This window comes from Manacus vitellinus, unplaced genomic scaffold (genome assembly GCF_001715985.3).
Source record: "Manacus vitellinus isolate BGI_N305 unplaced genomic scaffold, ASM171598v3 scaffold_53_pilon, whole genome shotgun sequence".
Taxonomy (NCBI): domain Eukaryota; kingdom Metazoa; phylum Chordata; class Aves; order Passeriformes; family Pipridae; genus Manacus; species Manacus vitellinus.
The window spans coordinates 304,867-326,326 of record NW_021940637.1 but is presented as its reverse complement, the minus strand read 5'-3'; the positions used below and the strand labels follow the sequence as shown (position 1 = coordinate 326,326).

The window sequence follows — 21,460 nt, the reverse complement described above, 5'->3', positions numbered from 1 at the left end:
TGCAGAGGGCAGGGGAAGGGACTGGATTGATTCGCAGATGGACTAGGACAGGGATCAAAAACTCCTAAAGAGGATATAAATCCCAAATCAGCCTGAGGATTCCACAGGCAGTTTCCATTGTCCTCAGTCCTCACACGGAACTCTGTGCACACCACTTGGACCTCCAGCCTCAGGGCTTGTGAGAATATCAGTGTAGTGGCATGAAAATGGCTTTATTTGACAACTAAATTGTCCTCCCTTCCCAGGGTCCAACCTTGAGAATCACAGAGGGGCAACAAAGACAACATCCCACTACAGGAAGATGTGAAGAGCAGGGCAAGGAAGCGGCAAAATCTCTTTACACCAGGGAGTCCTGGTCGCCAAACACCCTCAGCAGGGGAACACCTTTGCTGTGGACATGCAAGGAAGGAAATCTGGCAGAAACAGGGAAAACGCCTGCTTCACAGATGGTAAAATGGAGGGAAGCAGGAAAAAAAGTGTGCCACAGATGACCCCTGTAGCAGGGGGCCCAGCTGTCCACTCTGACCTCCTTCTGGGTCTTGGACCCTGAGCTGTTCCCTGCAGAGTGGGGACCCCCATGCATCCAGCTCCATCCTCTGCCTGGCAGCAAGGAAGGAAAGGGAGAAGGGGATGGAGTCATAGATTCCCACTCTTGCCAAGCACCACTACTTGCCCACATGTGAGACCTCACAGGGGTGCTCCAAGCCTTGCAGAGCCACCCTGGCTGAGCACCCTGGGGATTTGGGGCTTGTTTCTTGTCCCTTATTTATTGTTTCTTGAGCTTTCTCTCACCTAAATTCCCCCCCCTCCCCGCTTCTCTGCTGCCTCAGGCCACCCAGTGCTTTTCCATCCCACTGAGGCTTTGGGAATGTCCAGTTGCAGAGCTACTCCTTGCCCTCAACATCACCACATTCCTGTCTGCCCACAGGTTTTCCAGGCAGAGGTATTCAGGATTCAAACAGATGTGTGCTCCCCTCACTCACAGGGAATGCCTGGAGAGCCAAGGGGACAACAGAGGGGCAGGGGAAGAGCCTCCCTGCTCATCCCACACTACCTGAGCAGGGCAGGCTGGGAAGGATCCAACCAAGAGTTTGGATCAAGCAGCAAATTCCCAGCAAACAAACAGGTCCAAAGCCACTGAACTCAAGCCACTGAAGGCAATCCACAGGTCCAGTCTAGGGTCAGTCTGTGCATCAGAGTCCAGCAGCAGAGTCAGCAGAGTCCAGCTGACCCAGAAACCAACCCCAGCACAGCTCAGACTAGGACTAAGACCTCTGGGCTGAGCTTAAATAGAGTTCCTGTGCCACAGGCAGGATGTGGGTGGGAGTCCCTGGTGCGGCTGGTGCAGACCATTCATATTTATTATTGCTCTCAGGGTCCTTATGACATTTCTCTGCTCATCATGCCGAAGCTCTGCAAAGGGATTTGTCTTATAAAAGGGATTTTCCCCTTTTCTTTTACTGTCTGGCTCTTAAAATGAGAATTATCTTGAGCTCTGTAATTTTCTGCTTACTATAGGGATAAGGGCTCAGTTAGCAGGGAGCTGGTGCCACCCTGGGATGCTCCAAAGGTTCCTCTAGCATCTTGAGACAGCCCCTGCACCCTGGGAAGACTGGGGTGCACCCTCAGGGAGCTGCTCCTGTGAAACAGCAGCTCCAGGATGCTGGTTAGGACTGGGACAGGGAATCCCTGTAACTGTGACATCTCAGGGGTCCATCTGTACCCCCTTTCCCGGGGTTACAATCAGCTCTGGCATCAGCCTGCTGCTGAGTGCAACGTGATGAGAGGCTGAGACCTGAGCTGGGCAGATATGACGCAGAGATGGACAGTGGCACTGAGACTCTCCTTGTATCAGATGCTTCCACTTTCCGTCCTGCTCCTGTGCACGGCCACCTTGGATGAAAGAAAATATAGAGAGGGCAGGTGGAGGACAGGGGCTCGGGTTACTGTTCCTCTCCAGCTGCCCTGATCTCCATTAGGAATATGTTTCTGGGTTTTTTTCCCCACTTTTCCAGGTTTGGCTAGTCTCTGTGCTGTCTCCTGCAGCCCTCTTCATCCCTGCCACCACCAGCTCTCTTCTTGGCTCCTCTTCCAAATGGCCCTTCCAAGCTCACACTTCCTATGGAGTTGAGACCAGGCAAGAGGATGCTGCAGGAATTTGGACCCCTCCTGGGATGGGGTTGGGATGGCACCGGGATACAGGATGCTCAGAGAGAAACTGTAATGGGGAAAGGGAGGAAGAAACCACTCCTTGGGTCCCAGAGTGACCATTGTGGCTGCTCAGGAAGGACAGAAGGACAATGTTCAGGATGTAATTCCTTTACTCCTATTTTTTTTCAGCATTCCTGCCTTTCCTATTTGCCTCTTCTCCATTTGAAAGGACTCCCCATCCTCTTTCCCAGCTATTTTCCCTGATCCCCCATGGCTGGAGTTGTCTGTGCCTTTGTCCCCCTCTCCCTGCTTTTCCTCTCCCACCCCACTGAGCTCATTTCAGCTATTCCATCACTTGGAATAACCCATTCACTCTGTTGTCCTCCAACAAATAAGCTGACAGGCTAATGAATGGCTTCAGATGGTAATTAGCAGTGGAGTTGCTAATAATGAATTTCATTTACATTTTAAGCGCTGCAGAGGAAAAATAAGGCTGTCATTAATGTGATGCAGCCTTGGCCTCGGGGGGAGTGTACCCTCCTGAAGCCTTTTCGTGATTGCACCTCACCTGCCTCTGTTTTGGAGGCTGCAATAGGCAGAGTTCAGTAAGCAGCAGTCAGAGGCTGTGGAGGAGAAGCTGCTGCTGCTTCCATCACCCAATGGTGGGGAAGGTGCCACAAGGCCATGGAAAATGGGCCATGGGAGGCAGGAGATGGTTCTGGGCCAGGAAGGAAGGGCTGGATGGTTCAGTGAGCACCAGGGTTTCATCTGGCTTGGCCAGAGCCCTGGAGCTGTCAGGCCTTGGTGTCCATGTAACCTTCCTAGGTTACCTGGATAATTACCTTGAGGGATTTCTCAGTCACTGAAATATTCCCCCATTATTTTCCCAGGGGTTTAGCACCTTTTGAAGGCAGCAATTTCCCTGAGGGCTTTAATCCATCCCTGCCTGCCTGAGAAAGGAACCAAGTGCCATCTGCAAGGATGCCATAAAGAGTAGCCAAGAGGGAAAGGGGGAAAATGCCATTGTTTTGTCTTGTAGGAGTGAGGGATCCATGGTGGAAGCACAGGGAATAGGCATGCTCACTACTGCAGAGCACCAGAGAGGACTTGGGGATGCTCAAAGCCTGGATCTAGTGCTGGGGTGGGCCTGGGAGGATTGCCTGCCCTGCCTCAGTTTCTCTCTCTGTGCCCAAGGGGCCTCAGGGAGTGCGGGAAAAGATGCTCTGCATCCCCTGGAGTGTTCCAGCACACTGCTCATAGATCCCATCCCATCCCACTGCCTACAGACCCCCCCACCAGACCCCAATCAAGTGATTGGATCAGGGGGTGTCCCATATCCACCACCATTTAGGCAGTGGTACACAGAGAAAGCTGCTTTGGGGACCACAGGGATGTGAGATTCATCCTGGATGGGTGGTGATGGCCACATCCTGCCATCACCTCCACAGCCATGGGATCGATTGATTTATTTATGTATTTTTTCAAGCCCTGCTCCAAGTGAAACCAATCCAGGGGCCTGCATAGGCCGATAAGATTTGACTGCAAGTCAATACTCGGCGTGTCTTTCCACTGTGCAATGATCCCCTGGCCAGTGGGGTGGGAGGGGACAGGCAGGTGACAGGGCCAGGCAAAGGGCCAGCCTGGGGCAGGGACACTGCCACTTCCTGGGAAGGCATTGGGGGCAGGAAGGGGACACCTCCTGGCCTGCAATAGGGATCTCCTGGGATTTACTAACAGTAAATGTATTGGTAAGCCCACAGCTGGCAGCTCCGCATCAGGGATGCGGAGATGGCGAGGCTCAGGGACTGGGAGAGCAGCAGGGAGAGGAAGGGAAGGAGAAGGAGAGGGAGAGAAATCACCCATGAAAACCACCCCTGCCACAGCATCTGCTCCTCGGAGCTTTGGGAATTGAGACATTTTCCTGCAGGGCAGAGCCAGGGCTGAGGATGTGGGGGGGGGAGCGGAGCCCTGGCACACTTGATGCATGCCTGGCTGCAATGCCATCTGCTTGGCTTTTTCCTGGCTGCAGGTCCTAGTAGCTTCTCTGATGGCTAATAAGGGTTGAGCTCAGGCTCCAAAGTACTTCCCACAGTCCCCGCTGCATCTTTGTGCCATGTCTGAGCGCAGCATGGCTGGGATTCCTCATCCTTCTGGGAATGCTGCAGGACAGGCAGGCAGGCAGGGTGACTTTTGCTGTTAGCAGTGGGTGTCCTTAAGAGGAGCAAGCGCAGAGAGAAGGGACTAGGTTCTCTTTAAGGGGGCAGGACTTTGGGAGCATCATGAAGGCAAGAGTGAGTTTCTCCCTCTGCCTTCCACCTTCCTCTCCTTCCTTTCCCTTCATTTCCCTGTTTCTGGACGGGGAGCTGGGTTCCCTGCCCTCCCCTTTGCCTGTCAGGTATGAAGGCAGGAGCTGGGTGCTGGGATGGGTGGTTGAGCAGGGGAGGAGGAGGAGGAGGGGAGGAAGGGGAGGGAGAAGGGGAGGATCTGCTAATTACACAGAACAGCTCTGGGGGCTGCTGAAGTCCAGAATGAAGCAAAGAGCAGCAGAAGCAAGTACTGCAGTGGGAGCGGAGGAGCCCAAGCATCACCGAGAGCTGGAGCCAGCTGTCATCCCTGCTGGGAGCAACTGGGTGCACCCAGAGGATCCTGCAGCCCTGTTTCTCACAGAGGACAGCTCTGGCACAGCCACTGAGCCTGCTACCAGCCCCTGGAGAGCAGACAGGAAGGGGCTGGTGGTTGTGGGGATGCAGGGCTGGGCTGGAGGGCAGTGAGGTCAGCCCTGCCATGGTTCCACGGTGCTGGGAGCCTGTGTGAACCCACTGGTAAGGGGTGAAGGATGGCTGCTGAAGGAGAGAGAGCCAAGCCCGTTGCCCAGTCCGGGATGGAGAACTTCCGAAAGGTGAGGACGTCGGAGGAAGAGATGCCATTGCCCTTTCCTGACCTGTCCCCGGACGTGGTGGAGATGAAAGTGAAGGAGGGCAGCAAGATCAGGAACCTGATGAACTTCGCCATGGCCCAGATGGAGCTGAAGGGCAGCCGGCAGATCATCTTCAGTGGCTCCGGCAGGGCGGTCACCAAGACCATCACCTGTGTGGAGATCATGAAACGCAAGCTGGGAGGGCTCCACCAGGTCACCAAGGTACGCTACAAAACTGTGCTGGAGGTCTGGGAGAACCAGGACCTGCTGCCCGACAGCCCAGCGCAGAACCTGACCGTCCACAAAAACGTCCCCTCCATCTGCATCCTGCTCTCCCGAGACCCCCTGGATCCCAACCAGACGGGCTACCAACCCCCGGAGCCCCAGCACGGGCTCGGTGAGGCAGGAGAAGACACATTGGGATCCTCCACCAAGGGGCTGAAGCGGCCGCTGCCACCTCCCCGCGAGGAGCTGCTTCCCAAGAAGCTGCAGGTACAGGTGCCTGACAGTCCGAGGGGCTCAGGGACCACCGCTGGCCAGCTGGACCACTGACCACAGTGCTTCCCACCCCGATCAGACAGGTGGAGAGGCAGAAAGATACACTCATTCTGGGGTCACCGGTGGGCTGCAGGCTCTCCCTGACGTGTCCCCACTTGCTGCCACTGCTCCATCTGATCCCCACAGGTGGGAGGTCTGCAGATTTGGGGTGAGGGTTAAAGTGTTAAACCTGCCAGCTCTTGGTTATGGATTGAAGCAGGGGAGGGTGTGGGGGGGAGCTGGTGGGCACCCAGGGACACCACGACCACCAGCCACATCTTGCAGCAACTCCCACGGAGCCAGAGGTGGGGTGCCTGGACCAACACCAACACCGCTCCCCACTGCAACACCTCATCTGTCAGGAGAGATGGTTTTGCCCCAAGCCCACTGGAATAAAACCTTCATTACCAAACCCACTGCTGAGGAGCTGTCAGGGTTATTAATGCTGGGCTCAGTGTCCTCTAGGGCCATGATTCATCCCAAAAAAACACCCAAACAAGCAGGGGGTCACTCCCTCCCTGTGCCTGCAGAGCCAAGTGCTGTGCTGTGCTGTGCTGTGCCGTGCCGTGCTGTGCTGCCTGTAGGACAGCACAAGGAAATAAAGCAACCTGCATCGCATATTCCAGTCTTTGCTCTCCCTGAGGGTCTGGAGCTGGGGAGCTGGGGGCAATGGGAGTGTTGGGTGGGTGGTTGTCATGGCTGGATGCAGTGCCCAGGGCAGGACAGGGAGGTTTTGGGATCGTAGCTTGGCTGCAGAGCCTGGGAAAGCCCTGGGAAGCAAAATCCCTGCTTCTTCCAGGAGGCAAAGGGAAATGAATGAAAAATAAAAGCTCTTTGAAATAGTTGAGATATGTCTATGGGAAAACAGGGGGATTGTCTTGGCTGCTGAACACAGCATGGATCAGCACAGTGAGGGCTGCTGCTGAGCCAGGACAAGGGGAACCCAGCCAAATCCTGTCCCTTGGAAGAATGGCATCAGGGTCTGCTGTGTGCCCTAGTCTGTGCTGGCATGGCAACGCCTGGCAAAGCCCCCATTCCAGACCCCGCAGCAGGGACCAGGGCGATTTGGGGAATAGGTTATGGGATGCCAAACAAGCTCTAATCCACCTGGTTCCCCTTGGCCCAGCACCTCGGGGCACTGCACAATAAATTAATTGGTATTAGTGAGTGAAACCTTCCCAAAATCCATCCGTGGGGATGCTACAGCTGAAGCCACCTTATCTCCCTGCCTCACTCCCGCTATCTTGGGACAGCGAGCATCTCCTCTTTGTCAAGGGCTTGCTTTGTTGGGAATAGGAAACAAAGAAGAGGAGGAGGAGGAGGAAGAAGCAGGGTCTGTTTTGTTTGGCAATGACCTTGCTATCTCCCTCAGCAGGCAGCCGCTCCTTGGGCCAGAGGCTCTTGCTTATCTGCTCTGCTGCAGATTGATTCCCTTCACTTGAACGTTAATTTCCACTGTATTTTTTTAATGATTATTTTTTGTGGTTTGGGGGCTGGGAAAGCTTTGGGCTCTGTCCCATCCAGCTCTTCCCAGCTCCTCTCCTCAGTGCGGACCCCATTTGGGTTCAACCCTCCGCCCCACATGAGAGCGCTGGGTACAGGCTCCTACCCCAAATGCACAAGAAATCATTAATAAAATTAATTAATAAACTCCTTTGATCAGAGCCTAAAGACTGTGGGAGCCATACAGCTGAGCACTAACAGCCCTTCATCTCCACTGCTGCTGTCTCAATTGGTCCCACCAAGGAGAGAGGAGAAAAAAATTGAAAATCACTAGTTTCTCTTTATCTTGTTCCTGTGCAAAATTATTTTATTTGATTTTATAAGCAGGTAGTTTTCAGTCTCGGAGGCAACACTTGGAGACCACCCCTGGAATTTTGCACTCCTCGCTTTGCTAGCTGTGGAATGAGGTTTTCCTGCATGAGAACATTAAAAAAAAAAGTAATAAAATATGACTGTAACCCAAAAAATGGAACATTTAAAACAGGATGATGATACTGGGGGACATTGCGAGTGGAATTATCACGATGGTTTTGTGTGGCACTGCTGAGGCACAGCCCCAAGGATGGTTCTTGGGGTGATTTTGTGCCCGTGCAGTGGCTGGTGCAGTGCGATGGTAGCTGAGGGCAGCACCCCACGGTGTGGGGACAAGGATACAATCATGAGTGCCAGAGAGCCTGGGGAACTGCTGGATGCGGCAGCAGAGCCGGACTGAGCCCATTCCCCTCACACGGATGGAGTCGTGCGGGTGCCCATTGACAGGGACGGGGAGGCTACACTGGGCCATGGCTGCGCGGGCTCGGCTAAGAGGCAGCACTAGCAGCCCAAACCCACCACAAACTAGCCTGAACCCCGCAAAAACGAGTCTAAACAACCCCTCGAAGGGCGGCTCAGTGAGGAGGGAGAGGTCCGGAGGCCACTCCCCTCACGCACAAAATGGCGGCCGGCCCCGCCCCCCAAGATGGCGGCGGTCCGCGCCGCGACGCGCCCCGAGTCCATCGCTGCGGCCTCCACGCGCCTCCGTACCCGGCCGCACGGGCTGTACCGCCTGCGCCAGTCTCCCGCCTTCCGCCTCATCTCCGTCCTTCTCTCCTTGGTGCGGTGCGGGAGCCAGCGGCGTGCCCGCCGGTGCAGCCTACCCCGCGCTCCCTGACACCGTCGCCGGCTATGCTGGCCGCCAACCGCCCTCTCCTCCGCCGCTGCGCTGTCTCCCGGCCTTCGCACCGCCGTCCGCCGGCCCGCCGGCCCCCGCAGGTGAGCGGCCCACGCGTCCGTAGCTCTCGTCGCCCGGTTCGCCTCACGAGATCCCCGGCCCGGCGGGTGCGAACGCGGAACCCGTCGTGGTCCTTGCGTGACGCCGGCGGCTATTGCGGGCCGCGCCCGCAGCTTGTCTCCGCCGCCACCGGGACCCCCCGCCGTGTGCGGCCTCACATGGGGCCCGGGCACCTGCCCGGGGCTTGCAGCGGGGAGCGGGTGGCGGCGCTTTCCCGCGCCCCCCCGCAAGGTGACATTGTGATGAAGGCGGCGGTGACCTCCGCAGCACCGCGGCGCTGACCGCCCCCGGGCCCCCTCCAGCTCCGGGCCAGCCGTCACCGCTCTAATTAACACCCCGATTAGTTATAATATTAACACCTCATTAGCACACCAGTTAACAGGGAGAGGAGGAATAGCAGCCGCAGTACGGTGGGACGGTGGCCAGGGCGGCAGAGCTGGAATACGGAGACTGCAGAGAACACACGATGCCCGTGCATCGCAATTAATAGCTAATTAACCTCTGCATTGCAATTAATAGCTAATTAGCAGGCACTAATAATGCGTGGGACCTGTGTGTGCCTCTGCTGCGGCACGTGTGCGTTAAACAGCTGCCTTAAGGGAGCGTTTTGCTGCGCTTAAGTAATAAGCATAGGGGTTTTTTAGGTGCTTCTTAAAACCCTTGGTTTTTTGTTATTTTTAAATCCACTAAAAGTCTTTGCTCGCTGTTCCTTTGTGCTGCTGAACCCCCTCTGCTCGTGGCCATCCAAGTTCTTCTTTTCCGAGGTCTTATGTTACAAACACCCCACTTAACACTGCTGTGACCCCTTGGCCTCAGGGTGGCCTCGGAGGTTTGTGTTGCTGCAAAACCTTCCCTTTGTAATCCCTGGGCTCCTCCTCACTGCCAAATTTTCAGTAAATTAATGTTGTTCTTCATATGTGTTTTTCTTCTGTGCTCGCTAACAGGGAAAACTGACAAATTCGGGCCCTTGGGGAGAAGCTTTAACATGTTTTTGTGTAATATTAGGTGATTTTAGGCTTCTTAGGCTCTTGATGCCTGTTGTGTTCATTTGAAAGCAAAGGTACGTGCCCTTTGCTTCTTCCTTGAGTTGGGAATCTCCTCGTGGATAGGTTGGTGTGGTTTGGCTGTCACACACACGTGATGTGTGTGACAGTGACCTTGAAGGACCCCATTCGAGGCAAAATGAATCTCAGAGCCCAGTCCCCAAAATATAAACATTAATATGGAAAACATAGGGTGGAAAAGAAATGTAGCAGCAGCTGAAAAATGTGCCCTGGAAATCCAGAGTTCTAATTTTTATGGTCTTTATTTTCATTCAGGATCCAGGGAATAGTTTGGTTAAGGAAAGACTTTAGTTTTAAGACTTAAAGGTGGCATTTGAGCACTTCAATTTAGGCTTTTCTCAAACTGTGATTGACTATTTCTCTGTAGGATTTTCTTTTTGTTTAGGAAAAACAAGGCTTCACCCCCAAACAGCTGAAATCTGGGGGGTTTTCAGCAGTGTCCTGCGTGCAGGAGCATTTACAGAGTTGTGCTCTTGCTCTGAGTTCAGCTGTGCAGGTGATTTATTAGAGAAAGCAGGGTCAAAGGTCTGTTTTGGAGTTGGGGAGAGGAGGGGGAATTTCCCTACAGACTGGCAAAAGATGATTATAATTCCAGCTTGGCCTCTTATTTGCTTTTCCCTAGCTAAAATACATAAAACTATTTTCATGCTTTCATTGCATAAATCAGAATTGTGGCTGAAATGTTGGACCATGTTAAATTCTGTTAAAAAACCAAATTTGACTTCTTAGAAGTCTGTCATTAGTGAGACTGAAGAGAAGGATATCAGCAAAAGTACAACCCAGTGCCAGGGTTTCTTCTTTTAAATAAAACTCTGTAGCTGGTCAGCACAAGTAGTTCATGGTGGGTTAAGAAAGAAAAAAAGTCAGGAGCTAAATTTGACTTCCCTAAAGCGGAGCTTTGAGCTCCAAGGTCGTATCTGGTGTGTGACCTATGCAAATATTAGTGGAGTGAGATTAGCAGTGGAGAAAGGAAGCACCAGGCTTGTGTTCCTTTAGTTAAGTTCCTTTGGAAAACTGTTCCAACCTTCATGCAGTAAAATAAGACAATTTCATCAAAGAACCCCCCAATTTGTGACAGAGTAGTGTTGGGGGAAGACATTAATTTATAAATCATATCAGACTAATTTGTGCATTGGGGTACAATCTGCTTTTGTGATTAATTATCAAATATTAATGCAATTACAACCTTGAGATCCAGGAGTTTCATCTTGGAGAGACATAGAGTGATAATTTTTTTTTCTCCTTCAACCCTTCAGCAGCCTGTTGGAAGAAGTATCTCTCATCCCTTTGCTTTTGAGAGCCTTTGTAGTTGAGCTCATGGAGTTTTGGTGCTGACTGATGTTACGTTTCTCCAGCTCACTTGGCTCTGGGAAGAGGGAAAATTCCTGTATCTTACAGATATAGGGATGCCAGAAAACCAGCTCTGGATAACCAGTCCTTAAGAGAGGTTTTCTTGTTAAATAATCCTGCTCTGACCAAAGGCTCTGGGGACACTTTGGAAGTCTGATGTGGAAAAAATAGACACTTTGCCACAAACCAAAACACAGTATTTAATAGCTGTATCCATCCACTGCTTATCCAGGACTGATCCAGACTGACTGTAGCAAGTGAAATCCATATTTTATGGCTTCTGGCCTCTGGGTAAGGACTCAAGTACTGTTATTTTCCTTTTGCTCCAAATGTTTTCCTTTGTTTCTGGATCCAGCTGTGCTGCATGCCCGCTGCTACTCTCACGGGTCACAAGAGTCAGATGAAGAATTCGATGCTCGCTGGGTGACGTATTTCAACAAGCCAGATATTGATGCCTGGGAGCTCAGGAAAGGTATGCTGGGGAAAAGGGAAGAGCAATCTGAAGTAAATGTAAGTTTGGTGACCAGAAATAACAACTTTACTTGGCCTTTTTGTGGACTCCCCATCCCTGGAAGTGTCTAAGGCCAGGTTGGATGGGACTTCCAGCAGCCTGGTCTAGTGGAAGGTGGGTGGGCTAAGTGACATTTGAAGTCCTTTCCAACCCAAACCATTCCATAACTTCAGCACCTGGATAGGAGGGAGAGAAACATTTGCTCCAAGGAAAAGTGTATGTAAGCTCAGTTTAGTGTGTAACCACACACATTTTTCTTTGGACTTTGACCCAGTGGCTTGGCCATTACTGACTGCAGGCTGTTGTCTGGTTGTCTCCAGTTTTTTGCTGTGGAGTTGCCAAGTTTTGTTACGCTTCCCCACTTAAGAATTAAAAATGTGTTTGCATAATCAGATAATTGCAGCCAGAGGGATCGTTCCAGCAGCACCTGGCTGGCTAGGTGTTGGGCTCTTCCCTTGGAAAGGAGAGGAAGGGAATAGACAGCAAGGAGTTCCTTTTGGCAGCATGGCAAGCTGATTCCAAGTTCCTCTTAGTGTTTTCTTGTCTCCACAGGCATAAACACACTGGTGGGTTACGACCTGGTCCCAGAACCAAAAATCATTGACGCGGCTCTGAGGGCCTGCAGACGGTTAAATGACTTTGCCAGCACTGTCCGCATCCTGGAGGTTGTAAAGGTGGGTGGAACTGCTGTGTTTGCATTGCTAGAGCCTGGCAGCAGGAGAGTTTCCCCTGGCTTTTTCCTGCTGCAAGGGGAAACCACCCTTTCCTGTTGCTGTGATCAATGGCTGCATGATGAGCACAAAGCTTTACTGGCTTCTTAAGGGATTGAGTGCTGAGCTGGCTGGGAGTAGTAACTCAGAAAGCTGAGTGGGCCTGGAAAACACCTTAAACCTTGAAACTTGAATCCAGCCTTCCCAGGGAGTTAAGAGGAGCCAGCCCTAGAAGCCAGCAGTTCTGCTCTGCCACAAGCAGTGGCTGGTGTGGAGATTTTGGAGGCATAAGACCAATGGAAGAATCTTTCTATGCTGAAATAACACCATTTGTCTTTTTGTTTAGGACAAGGCAGGACCTCACAAGGAAATCTATCCTTACGTTATCCAGGAGCTTAGACCAACTTTGAGTGAACTGGGAATCTCCACTCCAGAGGAACTGGGCCTGGACAAAGCATAAACTTTATTGGTAAGGGATGATGTTGCTTCCCAGACTCTTAGCATGGGACTATTGTACCCCAAAACTCCTGCAAAGGCAGAATATGGGCAAGACCTGACGTGCTCTAATCCCAGACTAAAATTAAGCCCTAAATAAAAATCCTCATGGAAGTGAAGCCTCTTAACTTGGTTTCTTCAGGAGATAACCAGTGTCATTATTTTTTAAAATATTATGCTTAGAATAGAGATACCATATGTCAACCTGCTGCAAATAGTACTTAATTCTGGATCTTCTAAGTACTTTCCCTCCTCCTTACCCTAGAATATGATGTCTTGGTGCTAGGTGTACTGAAGCAGTTGTGCTGGGAATGCAGTACCTGCATTTTTGAGCTGAGGATGGTTAGATGGGGTTTTGAAGGTAAAAAGGATGGAAATAAACCATTTGAAACCTCATGGAAACTTTGTGGAGATATTTGGCTGCTTCTTAAATGGCTTTTCTGGTTCTTTTTTTTTATTTTCTGTTCTTTTTTGTTCCAGGTGCATTACTCAAGTGTTTTACTGATGCTACCTGATTGTACACAGTCACCTGGAGACACAAACCTTAAATCTTATCTGAAATAACTTCTTCCTTTATTGAGTCGCAGTGTAAGTGCTGTGGAGTTGGACCTAATAAAGGAAAAACTGGTTTGACTGATATGGTGGCAGTGTGGTTATTTCTTGCTGCTTTTCTAGGGAAAAGGAAGAAGTAAACCATGAATGTGCTCTTAGGAGTTTATAAATCATTATTTGCTTGGCAAATAATTTGCTTGGCCCCCTGTGTCTGGGGCCTTCCTGGGCACCTGGCTTTGGGAAAGGGAAGGAGCTGTCTGGAGGGCATCATGATCCTCCTGTACATGCAGCTTTGGGGAGGGACAGAGCAAGGACTGGACAAGCTCTCCCAGCCCTCGGAGAATTTCCCTGGGATGATGTCCAGAGCCTCAGAGGTGAGTGGGAGGCTCCTGTTTGCAAGGGATGTGCCCTCACTGGACGGGATCTGTTCTGGGACCGATGGCACTCCTATTTTCTACCTCGGTTCTGGTACAGGCAGGGGGTTGATGGGAGGACCAGAGGAGGGCGGGGAAGTCGGGGCTGGGAGAGAATGGAAATTTCGTACCATTTTCCCCGTAGAAAAGGGGAGTGTTCCGGGAGGGCAGGGTTCGGTGTGTTCCCTTGCACGGCGGGCGCTGTGCGGGCAGGACCCCCGCTGCCATCGCGCTCCGTCCGCGCTCCAACACGCAGGCACCAGAGGGGCGCGCCCCCTGCCCGCTCCCATTGGCTGAGTCCAACAGCCCCGCGCTGCCACATTGCTGGCGGGCCCCCCCGAGGGCGGTGCCACAGGCGGCATGGCGACGTGCGGCGGCGAGCCGGGCTTGGCCCGCTCCCGGTCCGCTGCGGCGAGCGGGCGGGCGAGGGGCCCGGCGTACGGGCGGAACGGGGGTGCTGGTGATGTGGGGTGTGGGGCTGGATGAGCGTGAGGCGTGTAGGGTATATGTAGGCGGGTTTCGGTGGTATGCAGGGGGTGGTATAGGGCTGGGGTATGTCTGGGGTAGTGTGGGGTATGTGCATCGTGTGGGGCTGGGGAGTGGGCATGGGATTATATGGGGTATGTGCATGGGAGGTATGGGGCAGTATGGGGCTGGTATGGGGCTGGTATGCGTGTGGGGGGCAGTATGGGGTATGGGCATGGTGGGTATGGGGCTGGAGTATGTCTATAGGGGAATACGGGGTGGGGCATATACACAGAGGGGCAATATGGGAGTAGAGGGGGTATATGCACAGAGGCACAGTGCAAGGATGGTGTATCAGCACCCCTCTAGGGAGGGGTATGGCACATTCTGAGGGATTTGGGGGTCTGCTGCCTGCCTGGTTATTACCACGATAAGGCTCTGCCCTGCTAATTCCGTTTTAAGACACTGAGGCTAATCCTGACTGTGCTCTCCAATCACCAGCCTGTCTTCTGCCTTGTTCCTTTAATTTCCCATCCCTCCTGCACCAACTCTCCTCTGCCCTTTCCTGATTTTCCATCTATTTTCTTCATTACATATTATATTTGTGGAGCTCTTCTCTTCCCCCTTGCCATTAGGAGTGCTGGCTCTCCTTGACAATACCTGGATAAAAGGGGAAGCTTGAAGGCTCCAACCCTGCAGAGAAATTAAAATAAAGTATCCTTGTATTTTTACTTGATGATCTTGCTCATTAAATCTCCTCCATCACGTGTTTTCCCAAGTATTGCTGGAGCTGGGCTTGCACAGGAGCTGCTGGTCACCACACGTGCTTTTAGCATCACCATTCCCAAGTAATCCCTTCATCTGCGACTAGATCTGCTTATTCCTTTTCCTCTCCCTGCTCCTGGTCTGGGAGCTGACCTTGAGCTCCCAGGAATGAATGGATGCTCTGAGATGACTCTCTGTTACTTTATCCCCGTGGAGAGATGCTGAGTGTGCTTCTTTCCCTCTTTTTTTTTTTTTTTTTTAGCTGATTTGGGCTGAAAACAAGAGGCCGAACAAGGGGACGGATACGGTGGAGAAAAGGGGACCATACATCATGAGCAAACCTCCCTCCATTCAGGCCAAGCTGAGTAAATGATGCTTGGTGGACTCTGCTGGGATTTCGGGAGTTATTTCCACCTCTCTGCCAGGGCAGGAGTTACCCACAGCCTTTTTATTCCTTGGTGGGATAAAACCTTTATAAAAACCCCCTCCAAAACATTAAAAATCCCATAGCAATGCCTGTGGAAAGCACTGCATTGCCCCCATGCTTACCTGCAACCCCCCCACCACCCAAAAAACAGATCTTGGGGGAACACATGGGAATTTTTATCTCTGTCCCTGTGCTTGGCTTTCAGAGAGGCAGCGTGAGCTGGTGAAGGCAGCTCTGCGAAGGCAGGGGCTGCTGGGGGGACCCACCACCCCGAAATCGGCACCTAAAAGGTCTGATCCCCTTTTTCTTTCCCCAAAATGTATTTTTTGCTTCCCTTGGGGAGGCGGAGAAATTCAGAGGATTATAAATGAGAGTTTGGGACCTTATTCTGATGGCTCTGTTTGGCCAGGAACATCCGGTATAATAAAATATAGGGCTTGTGTCTTTTATTTGAGGGATGATTTGGTGTTGTAGATTTATTTGGGTTAGCTGGTGGTGGCCCTGGATAGCTCCTGGCTGGGAAGGAATGGGATTCCTGCCCTGGCTCCTCAGTCCATCAGCTCCATGGATGTGTTTCCATGGAAAACATCTGTCCTGGTCTCACTCGGCTGCTTTCTGGCAGGTCGGTGAAGTTTAACAAGGGCTACACTGCACTCAACCAGACAGCTGATGAGAACCTGGTCTCCCTCGACTCAGACAGGTGAATATTCCAGGATTTTTGGGTGATTATCCCAGGATTTTTGGTGGAGGGTGCTCAGAGCTGGCTTTACTTTGGGGATTGATTTTCCTTGTCACTTTTAGAGCACTGAGCACCTCTGAGCAGTGAAATGGAGATGAGCTCAGCTGGTTTAGAGCACGGTGCTAATAAACACCAAGGTTGTGGGTTTGATCCCTGCATGGGCCATTCACTTAAGAGTTATCAATGATCCTTGTGGGTCCCTTCCAACACAGAATACTCTGTGAAATTTCTGTGAAATGCTCCTGTTGTCCCAAATTTAACAAATCCCTTGCAGTTACACAGAGCTTATTCCCAAGGTTATTTCCTGGCCAGCTGTTTCCTTTTTCTCTTAGTGACGGGGAGCCAGGATCCAGATGTTCCTCAGGATACTCCTCTGCTGAGGCAAGTGCAGGTGTTTGACTCTGACCGTGTGGCCCCCACGTGCTCCCCTGTCCCCCTCACAACCTGAGATTCTGGATAGGGGCTGGAAGCATAACCCCACGGGGTGTGGATGCACGTGTCCCATCCTACAGAGCTCCACTTTGTCCTCCCACAGCAGGTGAACCAGGACCTGAGCCGGCAGCTGCTGCAGGACGGGTACCACCTCGACGAGGTCCCCGATGATGAAGACCTGGATCTCATCCCCCCAAAACCAGTTGCTTCCTCTTCTTGCCCCTGTTGTTTTGGAGAAAATCTCTCCTGTGTGATCCAATAGGTGCACAAGAACAGGTCAAAATCCAGCACTTTCTTTGTCCCGTGGGACGGCTGTTGCTGTCTGTGTCCCGTGCTGGGATGGTGACACAATGACTGAACGATTCTGCTTATGGCAGAGACCAACTGACCCCACAGGACTTTTCTTTACACTCAGCAATATCAGGGAGAGGTGGCATGGTGACATTTTGGTGGTCTGGATGGGACCTCTCACCTGCTGGGGTGGGAAAGAAGAGGCAGAGCCTGGCACCTCCATGGAGGTGTAAAGGGAAGGAGTTAGGAGGTGCTGGGTTTGGAGCTAATGGCTTGTTCCTGTTCTCCCCAGTGCTGCTTTGATGCAGGTAGGGGACTGCCTAGACCCCCCCATACCAGCTCCACACAGGGTTTGGATGTGGGGGCCTGGGGACTCTGCTGCAAACCTTAAAAGCTGCCTTAAACCATGGTCCTGCTCTACAACCTAGAGGACAATCAGCTGCTTCAATACAGAAACCTTATTTAAATATTTCATGTCTAGAGACCTGAACTGTTGGGGTTTTCTGTTTGTTTGTTTGTTTTGTTTGCTTCTGGGGTTTTGCTTTTGTACTTTACTTGTTAAAGGGAGCACTCAATAAACTGAATCTCATTACTTGGAGGGTGTTGGTGCCCTGCTCCTCCCAGCAGCCTCGCTCCAGAGGGCTTCTTCCCTGGCTGGTGGGATTTCAGAGCGATCTGTTTTCCCTCATCACATTTTACTCACTTCCTGTTCCCCTGAGGAGCGAGGGGGGGTAACAACCAGTGGTGGGAGAGTTACAGCTGGAGCTGCTCCCAGCATTTCCTCCAGTCCCCCACCCCAGTCCTCCTCCTGCTCCTTGCACCACACCGCCCTGCGCTGAGGACAAAGTCACCTCTTTATTCACGGCATCGGAAGCTTTCCCGCTCCATAAACCTGCCAAACAACCCCCTTTTACAGCCAGGGAAGGGGCAACACTGGCTGCCATCAGCCAGGCTTAGAAGAGCCTGACAGAAGCTGCAGAAAGCCTCAGCCTGCTGTGCCACATCCGAGGAGTCGATCTATAGAATTGCTCTTTCTATACATCAGGGCTGGGTTTGGGATTTAATAGATGGAGGGAAAACTTCCAAGCGAGATGACTTTGCCGACACCAGTTTCTATCTACTCAAACGTGGAGTGTTGGGGAGGAAGTGTTCCAGGAGGAGACAGGAGTGTCTCAGAGGAGGCAGCAGGCTCGGAAGAGCAGCATCCCATCTGGTGAGGAGAGGTGGAGGGAGATGCTCTCGTTAGCCGAGATGAAGAGCACGGAGCCACGACACAGAGACATCTCGGAGGCTGCGGCTGTGGAGGTGCCCACAGCTGTCCCCTGGATCACCAGCAAGATGCTGGCAGAGTCTATGGCAGAGATGAGGTACAGCTTGATGGAGGCAGGGATCTGCAAAGGAAAATGTCACTGTGGCTGGAGTCTCCCCCAGCTTTCCTCCTCTACAGAGAGCTGGGATGGGGTTATCTCCATTCCCACCCCTCTGCTGCACCTGCAGCAGCCCAAGCCCAGGGGCCTCGGTTTGGCTGAGGACACCCAAGACCTGTTCCTGGTTCTCCCTCTGCCTGGAGCTGCTAGAGAAGGTGAATGAGCTTCAGGCAGAGGGAACAGGGGAGGGATAAAGAGACAAATATCACATCCCCAAGCATCCCTTCCCCCTCACTGGGGCACTAACTACAAAGGTGAGTGAAGCCTAGCCAGCACTGGGTTGTCCTACCCGGAGCCCAGCCGAGATGTGTCCCCCAGCCCGTCACCGCTCACCTCTATCCTCATGATGGCAAAGTCTGGCACGGGCGGATCATAGACATAGACGTTGGGATCAAGCTGGCTCTGCACAGCTGGGAAGATCTTGGAGCTGCTCGGCGCCGGAGTGTAGTTGAGCATCTCACACAAGGTGAGCACATCGATGAATTTGGGGGTGAGCCCGGCACGCACCGTGTTATCTGAGCATGCCATGCACTCCACGCAGTCTGCAGGGATGAGGCAGTGCTGTCAGCCCACCCCAGCCCTTCCAGATGTCCCCATGGCCAGTCCTTGCAGGATGGTGGGTTAGGAGAGCCCCCCATGACACTCACCTCCACGCAGGTAGGCATGGGGCTCATTGGCTCCAAGGAACATGGCCTCCCCTGGCTCCAGCTTTACCAGGTTCAGGAAATAAATGGTGAAGCAGCCAATGTCTCCTGGGTACTGGGAGTGCAGCCGCAGCAGCAGTTCCCCATTGCTCCCTGACGTGTCCTTCCCTTCCTCTGCTGCGTGAGAAGAGACCAAGCACAACATAGGAAGGGAGCCAGGGGGTGCCCTGGCCCCTCCCCTACCCACAGCCCCCCAAATTGTTTTGGGAGCCACAGCAAGGACCCACCTTCCTGGGAGATCCTCTTCACCAGCATGTTCAGCTGGTCAACAAAGAACTTCTTCTCGCTCTTCATGAGGCGGGTGAAGCACACACGGAGAGCGGCCGAGACACCACGGGGGTCGTCGCTCCCGCTGCGCTCCAGCTGCTCCACTGCCACCTCCCCGATCAGCGCCCGCAGCTCGGGGACATCTATGAGGGGCCAGCCCCAGTCAGAATCAGCACCCCCATCCTAGAGGAGCATGGCCCCCATCCCTGCCCCAAACCCCATCCCAGGGGAGCAGTGCCCTCACCCCGAACTCCATCTTAAGGGAGCACAACCCTTGTTCCCATGCCAAACTGCATCCCAAGGGAGCACGGCCCCCATCCTCATCCAGAGCCCCATCCCAAGGGAGCCTATCCCTCATCCCCACCCCAAACCCCATTGCAAGGGAGCATGGCTCCCCTCCCCACCCTGGGGTCTGACTATGCACCCTTCATCCTTACTCTGGAGGAAGGAGACAATCTCCTCCACGGGCCGGAAGCCACACAAGCCCTCGAAGGGGGTGAGGGCGATGGCCATTTCAGGCTTGTGGTTGGCATCGGGATAGTGCTCAGGAAACTGGGCGTGCAGCTTTGCTGCCAGCTCCTGGAGAGGGGGAGAGAAGCTGGGTGACATCCCCAGGGACACAGGGTCCCGCTGGGCTGCCCATCCAGGGCTCTCCTTACCTTGTTGGGGTGTGCCTGGATAGAGAGGGCAGTATCAACTGAGAGCACCTTGAAGAGGAAGGGCAGCTGTCCCTGGAAGGTGTCCTTCACCTTTGTCCCCAGGCAGACGGGGTTGTCGGCAATCCACTGGCCTAGGGTTTTTTGGGGGATGCGGTTATCCCGGATGATGGCATCGCCCCGGGGATGTGCGCCCATCCAGAGCTGTGAGACACAGACAGCCTGATGGAACCCTGAGCTGGGCAGCCAACACGTATGACTTGGGCTTTTTTAGAGGCTGCTTGGCCCCACAGGTGATCCAGGCAGCCAAGGCAGCTCCCTCGGAGGCTGAATCACGCCAGGCTTCTCCTCTTCAACCCAGGCTTCTCGCTCTTCAACCCCAGAGCGACAAGTAGGGGGGCGGGTCAGGATCCCCTCCCGATGGGATACAGGATGGTGAGAGCCACAGCCGGGTGGGCGGGACGCAGGGGTGTGACAGACACACGAACGGCACGGACACACAGACGCACTCACCTCCGCGTAGGGCCGGTCAGGCTGGATCTGGACCAGGGGATCGCCACTGCTCAGCAGCTTGGCTACCTCGCTCTCCAGGCCCAGTTTTCCCCAGGAATAGTTCTGCACCGCGCAGGAGAGGGGGAACACTACGGGAGAGTAGTAAAATGTTAGCGGGAAACAGAAAAAAAACCCAAACCCCTTCCGCCAAAGCCCCCAGAGCAGGGTGAGAGGGCATCAGGGAGACAGGGGACCAAGGGCTTGGGAGAGTAGAGTGTACGAGGGGGGCGATTTTCAACCATCATACGGCGATTTCGGCATGCTCGGGCTGCGGGCAGGGGTCACGGTTCCTCCGCCCCATCGTCCTGGGGGTGGTCCCTGTCCGCATGCCCACCCCGGCCGGGGGTGCCCCGTGCCCCGCTCACCCCGGATCTCCGCCATGGCTCGGCCGGGCAGGTCCGTCACCCCCTTCTCCCCCTCCCCCCCGCCGGCTCTAAGCGCCGCTCTGACGTCACGCGGCCCGCCCACAGAAACACGCGCGAGTAACTCTGCGCCCTGTGACGTTCAGCTCGCTCCCCCGGTCACCGCGGGGCCCCGGAAGCGCCAGGAGCGGCGGCGGCGGGACGAGCAGACCGCGCCTATTCGCGGCTTCGACACACGAACCCTCGCCGACCCCGGTGGCACATCAACCCCTTCCAGGTGGGCGCGAGGCTGCGGCGGACCCCCCTCACTCGCCACCGGCCCGCCCCCCCCGGCCCCCCGCCCGCCGCCCGCGGGCAGCTTCGGCACTGCCTGAAGCGTCGCTGGCCAATGGCGGCGCCGTTCTCCGCGTCTTAGCCAATCAGAGAGAGGCGGACCCCGCGCCCTGCAGCGGCGTCTGCGCCGCAGCCTCCGACCCACCTCCGGCCGGCCGGGGTCCTCTTTCCCTCCCCTGGAACCCGATTGGTACCACGGGTCCCGCTTCCCCCCTCCCTACATCCCCCTCTGGCCGGTTCTCCTCTCCCTTCCCCATCCCCCATCCAGCCGGCGACAGGGGCGTCCGAGCCTCTCTTTCCGCAGACAAGGCGGCCCGCTCCCCTGCGCTGTACCCCCTCTACCAGGGCGGGGCTGGAGGTCCTGCTCCCCATCGCCGTGTCCCCTGCACAGCCAGGGCTGGGGGTCCCACACCCGCTCCCCAGTCCCCTGCAGGTCACGCAGGAGCGCTGTGACCCACCTGGGGTCCCCCCGGTTCTGCGCACCGCCGCTGGGATCCTTCCTGCTGCCGCTGGGATCCTTCCTACCGCCCCTTCCTCAGCCCCTGTCTCTCCCCCGGACCGGGCTGC

General features: G+C 54.1%; 4 protein-coding genes across 7 annotated transcripts; 3 read left to right on the top strand and 1 right to left on the bottom strand.

Annotated features, from left to right (window-relative positions):
• Positions 1-4,672: 4,672 nt before the first annotated feature.
• Positions 4,673-6,153, top strand: RPP25 (ribonuclease P and MRP subunit p25). The gene has a single exon (XM_018081448.1). It carries the CDS (start codon positions 4,988-4,990, stop codon positions 5,618-5,620), a length of 633 nt encoding a protein of 210 aa, XP_017936937.1. The 5' UTR covers positions 4,673-4,987; the 3' UTR covers positions 5,621-6,153.
• A 4,897-nt stretch (positions 6,154-11,050) lies between these two features.
• Positions 11,051-13,145, top strand: LOC103766762 (cytochrome c oxidase subunit 5A, mitochondrial). Its single transcript, XM_008933829.2, has 4 exons — positions 11,051-11,264; positions 11,856-11,977; positions 12,360-12,482; positions 12,989-13,145. Exons 1-3 carry the CDS (start codon positions 11,066-11,068, stop codon positions 12,471-12,473), a joined length of 435 nt encoding a protein of 144 aa, XP_008932077.2. The 5' UTR covers positions 11,051-11,065; the 3' UTR covers positions 12,474-12,482; positions 12,989-13,145.
• A 1,804-nt stretch (positions 13,146-14,949) lies between these two features.
• FAM219B (family with sequence similarity 219 member B) lies at positions 14,950-17,184 on the top strand. 3 transcript variants are annotated; one of them, XM_029963168.1, is made up of 5 exons: positions 14,950-15,068; positions 15,336-15,420; positions 15,753-15,830; positions 16,202-16,250; positions 16,405-17,184. In XM_029963168.1, exons 1-5 carry the CDS (start codon positions 15,035-15,037, stop codon positions 16,561-16,563), a joined length of 405 nt encoding a protein of 134 aa, XP_029819028.1. In that variant the 5' UTR covers positions 14,950-15,034; the 3' UTR covers positions 16,564-17,184. The 3 variants fall into 3 exon arrangements, with proteins under 3 accessions (XP_029819028.1, XP_029819027.1, XP_029819026.1); XM_029963167.1 differs by having other exon boundaries at positions 14,955-15,420; positions 16,408-17,184; XM_029963166.1 differs by having other exon boundaries at positions 14,957-15,420.
• A 239-nt stretch (positions 17,185-17,423) lies between these two features.
• Positions 17,424-20,611, bottom strand: MPI (mannose phosphate isomerase). 2 transcript variants are annotated; one of them, XM_008933801.3, is made up of 8 exons: positions 20,564-20,611; positions 20,160-20,287; positions 19,650-19,850; positions 19,428-19,569; positions 18,951-19,133; positions 18,667-18,840; positions 18,353-18,561; positions 17,424-17,983 (listed from the first exon to the last, which is right to left on the bottom strand). In XM_008933801.3, the coding sequence occupies exons 1-8, from the start codon at positions 20,577-20,579 to the stop codon at positions 17,765-17,767; spliced, it is 1,272 nt and encodes a 423-aa protein (XP_008932049.3). In that variant the 5' UTR covers positions 20,580-20,611; the 3' UTR covers positions 17,424-17,764. The 2 variants fall into 2 exon arrangements, with proteins under 2 accessions (XP_008932049.3, XP_017937028.2); XM_018081539.2 differs by having other exon boundaries at positions 18,667-18,837.
• Positions 20,612-21,460: the final 849 nt, after the last annotated feature.